General features: G+C 41.9%; 1 protein-coding gene across 1 annotated transcript in view; it reads right to left on the bottom strand.

The window, feature by feature from the left end:
* The window catches only part of Ptpn23 (protein tyrosine phosphatase non-receptor type 23), a 28,257-nt gene extending 15,674 nt beyond the window's left edge, over nt 1-12,583 (bottom strand). Inside the window, exons 1-2 of the mRNA XM_076844833.2 lie at nt 12,432-12,583; nt 1,423-1,497 (exon numbers count right to left, since the gene is read on the bottom strand). Coding sequence (XP_076700948.1) covers nt 1,423-1,497; nt 12,432-12,515 — 159 coding nt within the window. The 5' untranslated portion in view covers nt 12,516-12,583. The remainder of the gene's footprint in view (nt 1-1,422; nt 1,498-12,431) is intronic.
* Between the last annotated feature and the right edge of the window lie 1,845 nt (nt 12,584-14,428).

Here is a 14,428-nt window from a genome sequence, read left to right as displayed (position 1 = left end):
TTATTTATATGTGGTGCTGAGAATTGAACCCAGGGCCTCGCACATGCTAGGCAAGTGCTCTACCACTGAGCCACAATCCCAGCCCATAAATACTAATTCAAAGCACATATCAAAGGCAGATACTATGAAGGGAAAAATGAGATGAATCAGATTTATAAATATTAAACATGTCTATTAAAAATATAATAAATAAAAACTATCATTTTGGAAAAATATTTACATGATATAAGGGAGCAATATCATTAATGTATGAAGAAGTCTTATAAATTAGTAAGGAAAAAGCTACAATACCCTATTAAAAAAAAAAAATTAACAGATAATTCCCATGATATAAAACAAACCCATTAACAATTATACAACTCTACCATTAACCAAATGACTAAAAATTAAAATTAAACATCCTTTTCATCTATCAGACTGCCAAAGTTGACAAGGAGTAGCAGGACCAGGTACATATCCTCTTTGGAAGTGAACAGGAAAAAGTGTACCCCACTTACCCACTAACTCCTTGAGACATGGTCCTAGAAAGGCCCACATATGCACAGAAAATATAACAATATTTTTTACAATGATGAAAAGTTGAAATGGTTTAATATTCTCAAGAGGAAGCAGGTTAAATTATAAGGCAATATAATGGTCACAGGTCATTTAAAATACTCTTATCATATGTTCATTGATATAGGACATAGTCATAGATTATCAAGTGAAGAAGGCAGGTTACAAACCAGTACAGGTGGTGAACAGAATCCTACAGTGATTTTATATTATATATATAGTTTCCCTCAGTATTCACAAGGGATTGGTTCCAGTATATCTGCAGATACCAAAATCTGAGAACGCTCAAGTCCCTTATATGAAATGCATGGTATTTGCATGTAACCTCCACATAATCATCTCCAGATTACTTATAATGCCCAATACAATGTAAATGCTATATAAATAATTGTTACTACTTTTTAGGGAATAAAGACAAGAAAAAAGTCTTTACTTCTTCAGTACAGACTCAACCACGGAAGTTTTAACTACATTTTCAACCTGTAGTTGATTGAATCTGCAGATGTGGAACCCATAGACATAGAGGACCAACTAATGTACAAAAAAATTATAAAAAGGTGTTTTAAGATTTTATTTTGGGGGCTGCGGTTGTAGCTCAGTTGGTAGAGTGTTTGCCTTGCACGTGTGGGACACTGGGTTCGATCCTCAGCACCACATAAAAAAACAGTTAAATAAAATAAAGGTATTGTATCTGTCTACAAACTAAAAAACATTTAAAAAGATTTTATTTTTGTTTTTAGTATTTGCGAATGTTTCTACTATCAATTTCACTGCTTTGGCAGAGGAAAAAAATTAGACCACAGTTCTAGGTGTTTTCTTTACCTCTCTATCAATGATCATGACTACCTAAAAATACCATCATCTTACCTGTCTGAGCAACTCCAGCTTCTTCAGTTCCTCATTGTAGGCTTCTGGGTTCTCTCCATAATTCTTCAGGACAAACTAAAAAGACAAAGAAAAATGCAAGCTAGTGAGATAATACACACACACACACACACACACACACACACACACACACACTCCCCCCATCCTATGATCTGGGCAATCATCAGTTAGGATATACGATCAAGTCCAGACCCATAACTGCAAGCTTGTCTCCCAGCCCACCAGGGAACTCTACCTTCAACAATGGGCAGCATAAGATGCTGAGCAAGCAATCTCCTCCTCCTTAGATCACAGTGGAAAATAAGACTGCACACCCTACGTAAGTACCCTGGCAGGTCCTCATACTGCTGTGGCCTGCTCTACAAAGTCCAGGATTCTGCCGGCTCAAAAAGCCAGGCAACTTAGCTGGCTGAAATGGGACCCTAGGAGAATGCCCTAAAAGGTCACAAACTCACAAATTCAAACCTCCCTCCAGAATTGGGCCTTGCTTTGTTCTGGAGTGACAACCATAACTCTAAGCACATGTAGGCAAGAGGCACCAAACAACAGTGAGAATACAAAGCTTTCCTCACCTTCCTATTTTCCTTTCTGGGAAAGTGCACCATAGAAATTAGGTGATCTGCAGTGTTCTGTCTGCAGAGACTGCCCACATCAGAGAGGGGACTGGCATGCCTGCCCACAATAGTACTCACCACCTCAAAAGCTTTCTTTCTTTAAAAAAAAAAAAAAAAAAAAAAAAAAAACTCTTAAAATATTTATTTATTTTAGTTGTAGTTGGACATAATACCTTTATGCATTCATTTATTTATTTATTTTTATGTGGTGCTGAGGATTGAACCCAGGGCCTTGCAAGTGCTAGGTGAGTGCTCTACCGCTGAGCCACAACTCCAGCCCTCAAAACCTTTCTAGAGCCATACCAGCCTAGAGGCCTGGACCAAACAGCCCCTTGTTCAACTAAGATAAAAAGATAAGGCAGCTGGAACCACCCCTGCTACAATACCTGTTACCTGGTGTGTTCAAATTCTGGGGGCCAGACCTACCAGTTTCACAAAGGACATTAATGATCAACTCAAGCTGAGGCCCTAAAAGGGGGGAAGCTGAGAAAGGCTGTCTAGTAGCACATTTCTCTCACAGCATGTCTGTAGCCTGCCCAACTTTACTGTGGTCCCTTTTCACGGCTGGCTACTAAGGAACTAGCCGGGCAGAAACCTACAAGGTTGTATGACAGCTTCTATCTGTTCTAGCAGGCAAAGTGATCAGAAGGACAGATAGAAGGGAGGTATTGCAGAATTAATTACAGCACCATCCAGTTACTGAGTCTAATTCACTCTTCTGTTCATTTGGTTTCTGAAATTCCCTGTATCTGTGAGCTTTTTCCTCTGTTCCCCTGCCTCCTCTGGCCTGGATAATCCACCCATTCAAACCCATCCCAACCCAGGCTTGAACTATCTTTCTAATACAACTCTAATGTCACTCCTGGCTTTCAATCCTTCTGAGACACACACACACACACACATACACACACACACTCACACTCTCTCTCTCTCTCTCTCTCTCTCTCTCTGAAAAAATAAACCCAAAACACTCTTATCTCAGGTTAGTGATATCTTAAGAAATATGATTTCTAAAGAGAAATATTGGGGCTGGGGCTGTAGCTCAGTGGTAGAGACTTGACTAACACGTGTGAGATACTGGGTTCGATTCTCAGCACCATATAAAAATAAATAAGTTAAATAAAGATATATTTTAAAAAAATAGCTGGGCATGGTGGCGAACACCTATAATCCCAGGGGCTCAGGAGGCTGAAGCAAGAGGATTTGAGTTCAAAGCCAGCCTCAACAAAAGCAAGGTACTAAGCAACTTAGAGAGATCCTGTCTCTAAATAAAATACAAAATAGGGATGGAAATCTGGCTCAGTGACTGAATGCCCCTGAGTTCAATCCCTGTACCCCACCCCACCCCCCCAAAAAATAAAGAAATACTATAATCTAAAAAGAACATGCTACAATAACTTCCTAAAGCCTCCAAGACGAAATCTAATGTTGGCACAGAGTTCATGACTTTTTGCAACCTGCTCCCAACATCTTTTAAGAATTGTCCTCTGGCACATCTCAGGGACACCCACCCCAGTATACTTTGGAATGACTGACCTCAGGTGTTAAGGCCTGTTACATGTTTTCCCCAGACCATGTGTTCACTGAAGGGCCAATGACCCACCCTTGCCATGCCAAACAATAAGAGTGAGTAAAGGTAGGCCTTATTAGAAAAATGTGTGCTCAGTAAATGGCTGCCTTTACAGGAAAGGGAGAAAACAGATAGCAAGAAAAATTCAGAAGATGAGGCATTTTTATCCAACAATTAACCCAGTCTCTTCAAAAATTAATGTCATTTAATAGGTAAGGACACTAGGGATGTATCTCAGTGGTTAGAGTGCTTGTCTAACATGTGCAAGGCACTGGACTTGGTCCCCAGCACCACAAAAAAATAAAAGTAAATATAAAGGCAGGCCTGGTGGTGCATGCCTGCTACTAAGGAGGCTAACCCCAGCTACTCAGGAAGTTGCCTGGGCAACTTAACAAAATACATTTTTAAAAAGGGAGAGGGAATACCTCAGTGTTAGAGCACTTGACTAGCATGCTTGAGGCCCTGGGTTCAACTCTCGATCTTGCAAAATAAATGAATAAAAATAAAAAGGAGGAGGCAGAAGACTATTCTAAATTAAGAGTGATTAAAGCAACAATAAACAAGTGCAATATGAAAACTTAAGACTGGATCAGAATTTTTAAGAAAGCTCTAAGATATTTTGGGGTAACAGATGAAACTTAAATAGTAAAGAATTATCACAAATATTTGTAGGTATAATAATACTGTAGTTATATAGGAAAATATCCTTACCCTTAGGAAATGCATGCTGAGATGTGTCCAGGAGAAAAGTGAGGATGTCTAAAACTTACTTTCAAAGGGTTCACAGGATCAATCAATCTATCTATCTATCTAGAACAAATATGGTAAAATATAACCATTAAGATGAGGTAGTGAAGCTGGTAGGGTAGCTCAGTAGTAGAGTAAGTGCTCTGGGTTCAATCCCCAGCCCCACTTAAAACAAAAAATAAAAAACCACTCTAGATACCAAGGATTTGAGTGAGCACTGCATTAATTCTTCCAACCTCCCTCTCAATGTTTGAAATTTAGAAAATTGCTTTAAGAGTTACTGAAGAACTAAATGATACCTGAAAAACACTTTCCCCTTTTTGGGTCCTTTAAGAAGGTAAAAGCCATGAAAGAAATACCCCCGAGCCCGGCATGGTGGCACATAGTTATAATCCCAGCTGCTCAGGAGGCTGAGGCAGGAGGATTGCAAGTTCAAAGCCAGCCTCAGCAACTTAGAAAGGCCCTAAGCGACTTAGTGAGACCTGTCTCAAAAAATAAAATGAGCTGGGATGTGGCTCAGTGGTTAAGTTCCTTTGGATTCAATCCCTGGTACAAAAAAACAAAAAAAAAAACTCCTTAAAAATATTCAACTACATGCGTGCGCGCGCGCACACAGACACTCTCTCAAACCTTAATAATTTTCGAGGATTCAAAGACACTGTGAAGCCCATTTATGCACTCTTGGTTAATAATTCTCCCTCTGATTGATCTAAATCCTCCTCCCTTACCCCCTCCCCCATCAAAACAAAACAAACCTTCGTAAATATAAAATATAAAACTATAAGGTAAAACTGAACTATCTAAATGAGCGTATGTTCTTTGATTCCCTTTTAGTAAGAGATTTTAGGTTTACCCATCTTCAGGTTAGAGAAAATAAGTAAAAGTGCAGCCTAGAGGCCCCATGAAATAGAAGCCAAAGGAATCAGAGGGACATTGGAGTGTCCTAAAAGGTTAAGAACATCAGTCCCTGCTGTTCACCCAATGGTGAAGGGGAAAGAACTGCTGTCCCCACCCCCTGCAAATTGTCCTTAGAGACACCTGCAACCTGCCTCACTGCTCCTCGAAAATGAGCAGCAGCAGACACTACTGAACTCTTACCACAGGCAAGGCACTATGCTGAGGGCCTAACAGTCACTCATCTTTACATGCCCCACAAGGTGGACACCATCATGATCATTACCATATGACAGATGAGGAAATGAGGAAACTGAGGCAAAGAAGTTAGGGGGCATTTGTCAAGGCTCCAGTTCTAGTAATTAATGGGACAATGACCAAAACTCAGGCCTTCATGCTCTAGAGCCCAAGTTACATCTTAGATCAATGTGCTTCTTTTTAAAAATATGATTCCAATAAATAACTCTGGAAAATGAGCAGTTAAAATAAATCCCTTACCACTGAGACCATAGAGCAGCCAGGATGTTTTTGAAACCCTGACAAAATCCTCTACGAATGCTAATTACTCCCCACTACCAAAAGGAGGAAAGAGGCTAAGTCAAGAATAAGGAACAGAGACCCTCCCAACCTCCCTGTCTTCGGAGACTTTGCAGAACTCCTAACAGTCAAGCGAGGACTCTGAAACTCCCAGCAAAGCTTGAGAAGGCAGCCTTGCAGAAGAGATCCTGAAAGGACACCACGCACCTACACAACAGACGGAGGACCTGGATCAGCTGGGGTTGCTTCTGAGAGAGCAATACTGGTGGCAAGGTGGGGGGATAGAGGTGAAAAACAGCAAGAGATTCATTTCCAGAAAAATTCATTTCCAGAAAAATTCATTTCCAGAGAAATACCAAGAGAGAAGCCATTTCCAGAGAAAAATCCAAGATACAGTTTCAAGTTTTAGCTGTTGCCCTGAGCTGTATAAAATCTGGGCTTGGATTTTTTTTTTTATGTGTAGAACAGGGTTAATATTACCACTCACAGGGCTATCATAAAGACTTGAATTTTTTTTTAATATAACTTTATTTTATTTATTTATTTATTTTTATGTGGTGCTGAGGATCAAACCCAGGGCCTTGCACGTGCGAGGCGAGCACTCTACCACTGAGCCACAACCCCAGCCCCTCTAACACTTGAGTTATTTTCTAAACAGGGAGAGAATGCTCAGCTGAAAATACTATTTAGAGTATGTCAAGACCTGTACTAAGGACTCAAACTTTTTTTTTTTTAGTACTTGGGATTGAACCCAGGGGTGCTTAACCACTAAGCCACATCCCCAGCCTCCTTTTTTAAGAAATATATATTTTATTAGAGACAGAAATATATATAGAATATTTAAATATATATTATATATTTATATAATAAATGTTATTTATTATATAAATATATATTTCTCTAATATACATTTGTATAATATAAATGTATATTAGAGAAATATATATTTCTTAAAAGGGCCTCACTAAGAGGCCCTAAGAGACTGGCTTTGAACTAGTGATCCTCCTGCCTCAGCCTCCCTAGCCACTGGGATTACAGGTGTGCACCATCACACTGGCTTCAAACATTAACTCTTGATTCTCACAGGTTTGTACAGTTCCACTTAACAGGGGAGAAAAGTGAGGATCAGATTAGTTATGCGATTATTTGTAGCAGTTGAAGGAGCAAAGAAAGACCTCTAAGGAGCAAAGAAAGACCTAAATCAGGGTCTGGCTCCAGTGGCTATGTGTTTTCCTTGTTACTTTATTCAGTCACACATGGCACAGAATTTTATAGCTAATGATCACTGGAAATATATATCCTGGGTCCTGCCATTATAATACTATTGCTGAATGTCAAATGAGACAAATTTTATTAAGAGAAAAGAGCAATGCCAAGGAAAATCATCCCTTTGGTCCAGTTATCAAAGCCTGAGAGAGAATCACAGGGCAATAAGTACCCAGCACGAGAAAAGACTTTCATCCTGTCCTAGTCTAATCCCCACATAATCTTTGAGGCCTCTTTCCCACATCTCATCTGAATGGTCCTTAGTTTGTCTAAACAAGTAAAAACTCAAGTTACATCTCATAGAGGATGCTACAGCTAGACAAAGTCATTCAGCCCACACTTGTAAGCCCACACTTGTCTTATACAAGTATTTATTACTTCCCAAGTAAAGGAAGAATCCTAAGTGAAATAGATATAGGCCCTTGGAGTATGAGATAAAAGTCAGAGAATAAAGTAGACAATCCAGGTCATCTGCGCCTGGAGCCACTCTGCTGTAAAACACAAGGGGGAAAGACAAGTTCAGGCAGACCAGCTGGGTGACTCCAAATCTGTGATAAGAAATTAATACAGGTCAAACCACAGGTAACTAACAATGTCCAATACCTTCATTGCCAAGTACCCAGAGGCCTTTTAGGCCTTTGATCCTCTCATTTAACTTTCTCTGTGTGTGTACATATAAGCTTTTTTCTTTTTTTTAAAGTGTTAGCTATCCCATGGGAAATCTGGAAGGCAGGGAGTAAGGGACTTCCACAAACCAGAAAAAACAGGCTCTATCTAGATGTAAATAAGACGAACAGTAGTAAGAAGAGCCAACAAGTGTGTGCAGTCTGTGTTGGAAGTCAACTGAGTGATCAGACAGTGAAGACCTGTATGAATTCAGGGAAGGGTAGTACAACTGCCGGGCAGCCAAAGGGATCCTAATGAGATATGCTTCAACCTACATGATAAGCAGAAGCAAACAAATTCCAGTAAAGACCCAAGCAAGGACAATGACCAGATGTGGAAGAAAGTGTGGCTGAAAGTTCCCATTGGAGTGGCCTGGTGAAGTGAAGTCATAGAGGCAAGCTCAGCAAGCAGCTGACAGGACTGAAAGGCAGGCAATTTCTCTGGAGGACTCTAGGAGGAAAATGGAGATTTACAAATCAATTCAATCCAAGTGGGAAGAGGCCAAAGGAAAGGCAAAGAGGCTACCAACCCACACTTGATGGATTACTACTTGGATGGCTAGAAGGTAAGCTCCAGGAATGCAGAGATTTTTGTCATCAACCATATTCTCAACGGTGACACATAATAGGCACTTAATAACTATTTGTTCAATACAAGAGGCAGGGATGGATGCATCATTTCAGTTCAAGTGAGCCTGACTTGAGCTCAAGTGCTACTGGTTCAGGGTAAGTGTTTGGGAAAGAAAGAAAAATCTTTAAACACGAACACTTGTGACCAAATCATTCACTGATAAAGAGCAGAAGTCACCCTTCTTCTGTTTCCAGTGAGTCAGCAAGATCTCTAAAGTGCAAGTAAGAAGGCACAGGGCTCCATTTGTAGTTCAGCGGTAGAGTGCTCGCCTAGCACGTGTGAGGCCCTGGGTTCAATCCTCAGCAACACATAAAAATAAGTAAATAAAGATATTGTGTCCAACTACAACTAAAATAAATGAATAAATAAATATAAAAAAAGAAGGTGCAGGGTGGACTGGGGGAGGACATGGCTCACTAGTAGAATGTTTGCCTGGCATCCACAAGGGCCTGGGTTCAACCCCCAGCACCAAAAATGAAAAAATAGAAGTGCAAAGCCAACAGCACTTCTTCACTAAATCACTTGGGTCCAGGTATACCAAACTAAAGTTTAGCACTGCAGTTCAAAACCAATTTGCTCTTTTAACTCCTATTTCCCATTATTCTATAAATGGAGGCACGCCCATTGGAAATGAAAAAAATCAATATTGTTAAAGATAAATCCTGGGGCTGGGGATGTGGCTCAAGCGGTAATGCGCTTGCCTGGCATGCGTGGGGCGCTGGGTTCAATCCTCAGTACCACATAAAAATAAAATAAAGATGTTGTGTCCACCAAAAAACTAAAAAATAAATATAAAAAAAAGATAAATCCTTCCCAAGTTTAATTTAATGGAGTTATCTGAGTAAAAGCAAGAATACAACAACAATTTGCAAACCAGGCAGTCCTCCAACCAGTGTAGGTTCACAGAATTCCAACCAACATCATCTGACAAAATTTATATAAAAACAATGAGACAGAAAACAACTTAATTGACTACAGCTTAGTCTATCAATCAGTCAACTGGTTACAGCTTAACTAGTTGGTTGTTTAGTCTAATTAAGTGGTTACAGGGATTCCTGAAACCAACCAAGTGACAGTGATTAAACCCAGTGACTGTGATTAAACTCTATACTAGTTTGGTCTTTTGGACCCAGTCCAAATGTATGTCTTCCCCACAAACTATACTTAACAATACCAACCACCATGAAAGGTTTTGTCAAAAACCTAGCCCTCACAATGAAACTGTCTAGAAACTCCTATTCATCCTTTAGAATCCACTTCTAGCAAAAGTCCCGACAGCCCCTCCTTAGATCAGTACTTTGGTACACTGCAAATACTTCTCTTACACTAATGTCATTGCGCTAATTTTTAAATTTTCCCTACCAGACTATGAATTCCATAGGGGAAAAGATAGATTCATTTGTCTGCAATCACCAGGACTCGGCATAGTTCTTGAGAGGCTGACATAAACAGAATCAATTTTTAACTTTACTATTCTAAAGTAAAGCTTTAGAGCTCCGAGCAAAAAGATAGAGAAAGACAAGGGGACCAGTGGCAGAATGTAGAGAAGGGGCTCTAGAGTTAGGGAAAGAAGAGTTTCCAGGTTACACTGGCTTCTGCAGAAGGGAGGAGTCCCATGTCTAGGGAAACAATTATTTCTTGAGCAGTTCCCTTCACAGGGGCCCAGGTGCTCTCAGGAAAGTCACTGCTCACAGTATCTTACTGGCTTCACAAGATTGACCAGTAAAAAAAAAAAAAAGTTAAAACAAAAACATCTCCCACGAGTTTTTGGGCTGAGAAATCCACTGAATTTCTATATAGCTAGGGTTGCCATAATTAAAAACTAATCTAAGTTCCCTCTTGACTGTCATTCAGTTATTTGAGAAATACTTTCCTGTCTGCCAACTACGCAGAAGGTATTCTGCTAGGTTATGAGGAACATGGAGATGCTGTTTAGAGATTCCAACTGAAAAGGAGGAGTCAAAACAGCACACATTACTGTCATCAAGGAAAGGAACAGAGTGGAATTCAGAGTATTCTACTCAGGGATGATTAATCCAGATGAAAGGATTAAGGGAGAGAGCTCAAACTGGACCTTAAAGATAGAACGAATATACACCCATTAAAGAAGGACGCTATCACCACATTACAAAGCAAAATTGAGAGCTCTAGGAGGAGGAATTTCATGACCAAAAGTACATAACAGGACACACAGCATGTTAAGGAAATGGCTATGAGCAGAATCTGGGACACCTGTACCAGAAACACATACATCAGGCACAGTAGGGTTTGGATTTTTGGTTTTTTAGTTGTAGATGGACACAATACCTTTATTTTATTTTATTTATTTATGTGCTGCTGAGGATCAAACCCAGTGCTCCATTCATGCAAGGCAAGCAGATTACCACTGAACCACAACCCAAGCCCAATAGTAGGGTTTTGATAAATGCTGAAAGAAGTGAACTAGATTAGGGAGAACTCTCAGTGGGAAACAAAGATATTGTCTTTAGCTAAGTGCAGTAGTATATGCCTATAATACCAACTACTCAGGAAGCTGAGGCTGGAGCATCTCAAGTTAGAGGCCAGCCTGGGCAATTTAGGGAGACTCTGACTCAAAATTTTAAAAAGTTTAAAGAGGACTTAAAAAAAAAAAAAAAAAAGCCTTTATTTTATTTATTTTTATGTGATACTGAGGATCGAACCCGGTGCCTCACACATGCTAGGCAAGTGCTCTACCACTGAGCTACAACCCCAGCCCCTCAAAATAAAAAATTTTTAAAGGGCATATGGGGTAGCTCGGTGGTAGAGTGCTTGCCTAGCACTTGGGATTGAGCTGGGTTCAATCCCCAGTACCCTAAAAAAAAAAAAAAAAAATAGTAATAATAATTGGCTCATTCTGTAAAGCTAGAAAACAAAAAGTTTTGCTGTTTAGAAAAACTCACCTGGTTGTGTTTTTACAAAAAAAAAAAAAAAAAGCAGATGTGGAAAGAGTTAACAAAATTCCGGAATTTTAGATCAGTTTATCTAATTTCCTGGTTTTATAGCTTGGGGGTGTAGTTCAATGGTAGAGCACTTGCAAAGCATGCATGAGGACCCTGGGTTCCATCTCCAGCCAAGGAGAAAAAAAAAAAAGAAATGCAAACTAACAGTGCCTGAACTAAGGCAGTGGTATCATGAAAAGAAGATGGGAGACAGTTTCTTGGGAAACTACTTCCAAACTCACTTTCTCTCTCCTAGTTCTTCAAGTGTTGTCTGCTGCTTACTCCAGCAGCTAAAAACCCCAAGGCCTCCCACCTACAGCAACCTCCAGGTTTTTCCTTTTAATTTCTACTCTGACCCTCAATGCCACGGGGCAGCCGGTCCTAAAGCAGCAGCTAGTTCAATCACCACTCAATCTCTCACAAAGAAGCCCCTTGCCTCGGTCAACATCAAACCCGTCTCCTCTGTTCAACACAATGACTAGTAAGGTCTCTCAGAGAGCTACAACACAACATGTTGTCCGGGCAGTTTTGAAAAGCGGTAGCCCTCCTAAAAACGGCAAAAATTGTATGTTTAGGTTCAAAAAGGTTTTCGAATAAGATTCTTCTTGTGAAGAGACCATGCAGAATTGTAGTCAGTGTCAGGGGCTGAGCATCTCTATAGGCCACCGGGGGTTGCGATACGCAACACACATCCTGTGCTATCCTTAGCATCTGTCCAGTGGGGTCGTGGGTGAAGAGCCCACCAAGGGCCAGCCGAGCGGCAGAACTTGCACGGTCTAGGCAGTCCACCGCTCCCAGTGGGGCGGTCCTGCCGTGGAAACGGGCGGGGCAGTACTGGGTTAGCACGTCGCCCTTAGGAAGTGGAGCCTCCGTGGGACTGTAGGGTGGCCCGGGGCAGAAGTAGGGAAGCGGTTCCAGCAAGGATGCGGGAGCTTGCTTGCGAGGACAAGCAAGAAAGGGAAGGACTGTCCGCGAGCGCAGGGGTGGGCGAGGCGGAGGAAAGCCGGCCTGCGACAGGGTTTCACAGGGACGGCGCACAGGGGGCGTCACGCGCTGCCAGACGACTGAGATCTGCGGCGGACAGGGAAAGGTGGGAGGAACGCTCACCTTCTTCACCGCTGGCTGGAAGAGGAAGTCCCCGGCCTCCTTCAGGTCCAGCCAGATCATGGGCATGCGGGGCACAGCCTCCATGGCGATAGCGCCCTGCGGCCACTGGCCGCTCCCTTCGCCGCTGTTGCGGGTTCAACCGCGCGCACGGCCCCGCCCCTCCGCGCCGGAAGTCTCTTGTCACGCGGAGACGCAGACTACCCCACGGCCTTCTGGGAGGCGCAGTCCGCCCCGCGCCGCCTTTTACCCAGGTAGTCTCCGGTTGCGCATGCTCGGTTGCCTTCGCGTGGAGGAAGTCGGGAGGGAAAATTCCGCCCAAGGAAAAGGGTTTCTGGGAGTGGTGGTTTCTGTCCGCTACCCGGCGAGGTCCCGCCCACTCCGTGCTCAGTATGGGCCAGTTAGACAACTTCAGTGGGAATTTATATTCCCAGTATCCTCGAAGACCGCGGAGGACTGGGACTGGGGCTGTTTGAAGTTGGTGCGCGGCGGGCCGCGCGGGAGGAATAACAGAAAACATCCCTCAAGGCGGTGCAAGGGAGGCTTCTGGGCCATTCCAAGTCCTCGGAGGACGCACCGAGTGGAGACTGGCGTATTTAGCCCCACTTGGAAGGCTTGGCACTGCCTGGGAGAAACACGTCCACTTGTGGTAAAAGGAAAAGAGTGGACTTAAGAGGACCTAGGAGCTCCCAGACTCCTGAAGGGCCCTTGTCTCCAGAAAGGCGACCTGTAGGGCAGAAATTTTTAAATCCTATGTATATACTACCTAGTTTTAGAAATAGAGAATGGTTTGCAGATAGTGCAAAGTGGAAGCCTTTTGTTGTCTTCCAGGAGAAAAGTGATGGTGGCTGTAGTTGGGGTAGGTAAAGAGTGGGCAGAGAAACTTTGTGCCCACTTTGAAAAACATGTGAGGACTATTTTGGCGATAAAATGATCAGAACTAGGCGTGGATGGATTTAAGGGGAAGGAGGATGTCAAAAGATAGTTTCCAAGTCCCTAGCCTATGTAGCTGGTGGCTGCCGTCCTGTTTGACATGGTCAGGTTCAGGTCTGTGAAGCTGGAGACAGATACCTTCAGAGGAAATGTGGAGCAGACCACGAATGTAAGATGTGGACTCATACTCCAAAGCAGGGTCCAGGTCTCCTTTGCAGTGAAACCAGAGCCTTTCAACACTCAGTCAAGAGCCTACCTTCATGCCAGCTGGACATAGAGCAAACAGGAAAGAAAAAAAGCACACCAATATTCGTGGCAGCGTTATTTACTATAATCAAAAGATGGAAACAACTCAAATGTCCAGCAACAGATGAATAGATAAGCCAACTCAGTTTATACATACAGTGGATACTATTCAGCCATACAAAGAAGGAATTTCTGATATACTAAGCGAAATAAGATAGTCACAGAAGAACAGATATTCTTTATGATTCCACTTATACCAGGTACCTGGTGTATTGGACTTCAGGAAACCAGAAAGTTGGATGCTAGTTGCCAGAGGGTAGGGAATGGGGGAGAATGGAGAGCTATGTTTTAAAAACAACTGTAAATGGATACAGTTTTATTATGAGATGATGAAAACATTCTGGAGATTGCTGCTCATGATGGTTACACACTAATATGAATAGGCTTAATGTCACTGGACTGTACTTAAAAATGGTTAAAATTGGGACAAGATGAAGACCAATGGTAGAGCATTCGCCTAGCACGTTCAAGGCCCAGAATTCCATCCCCACAGCTGAAGGGGGAAATAAGTTAAAATGTATGTGTTGCCACATTTAAAAATAAAGTACAGCTGGGGTTGTGGCTCAACAGCAGAGCACTCACCTTGCATGTTGGAAGCCCTGGTTTCGATCCTCAGCACCACATAAAAATAAATAAAGGTCTTATGTCCAACTACTAAAAAATATTTAAACTAAAAAAAAAAATTTTAAACTAAAAAATTGGCTGGGGTTGTGGCTCACTGGGTTCAATCCTTAGCACCACATAAAAAACATTGTGTCCAT

This window comes from Callospermophilus lateralis, chromosome 1, assembly GCF_048772815.1.
Source record: "Callospermophilus lateralis isolate mCalLat2 chromosome 1, mCalLat2.hap1, whole genome shotgun sequence".
Taxonomy (NCBI): domain Eukaryota; kingdom Metazoa; phylum Chordata; class Mammalia; order Rodentia; family Sciuridae; genus Callospermophilus; species Callospermophilus lateralis.
Note: the sequence above shows the minus strand (reverse complement) of the source record. Positions and strands in the feature narration are given on the sequence as shown.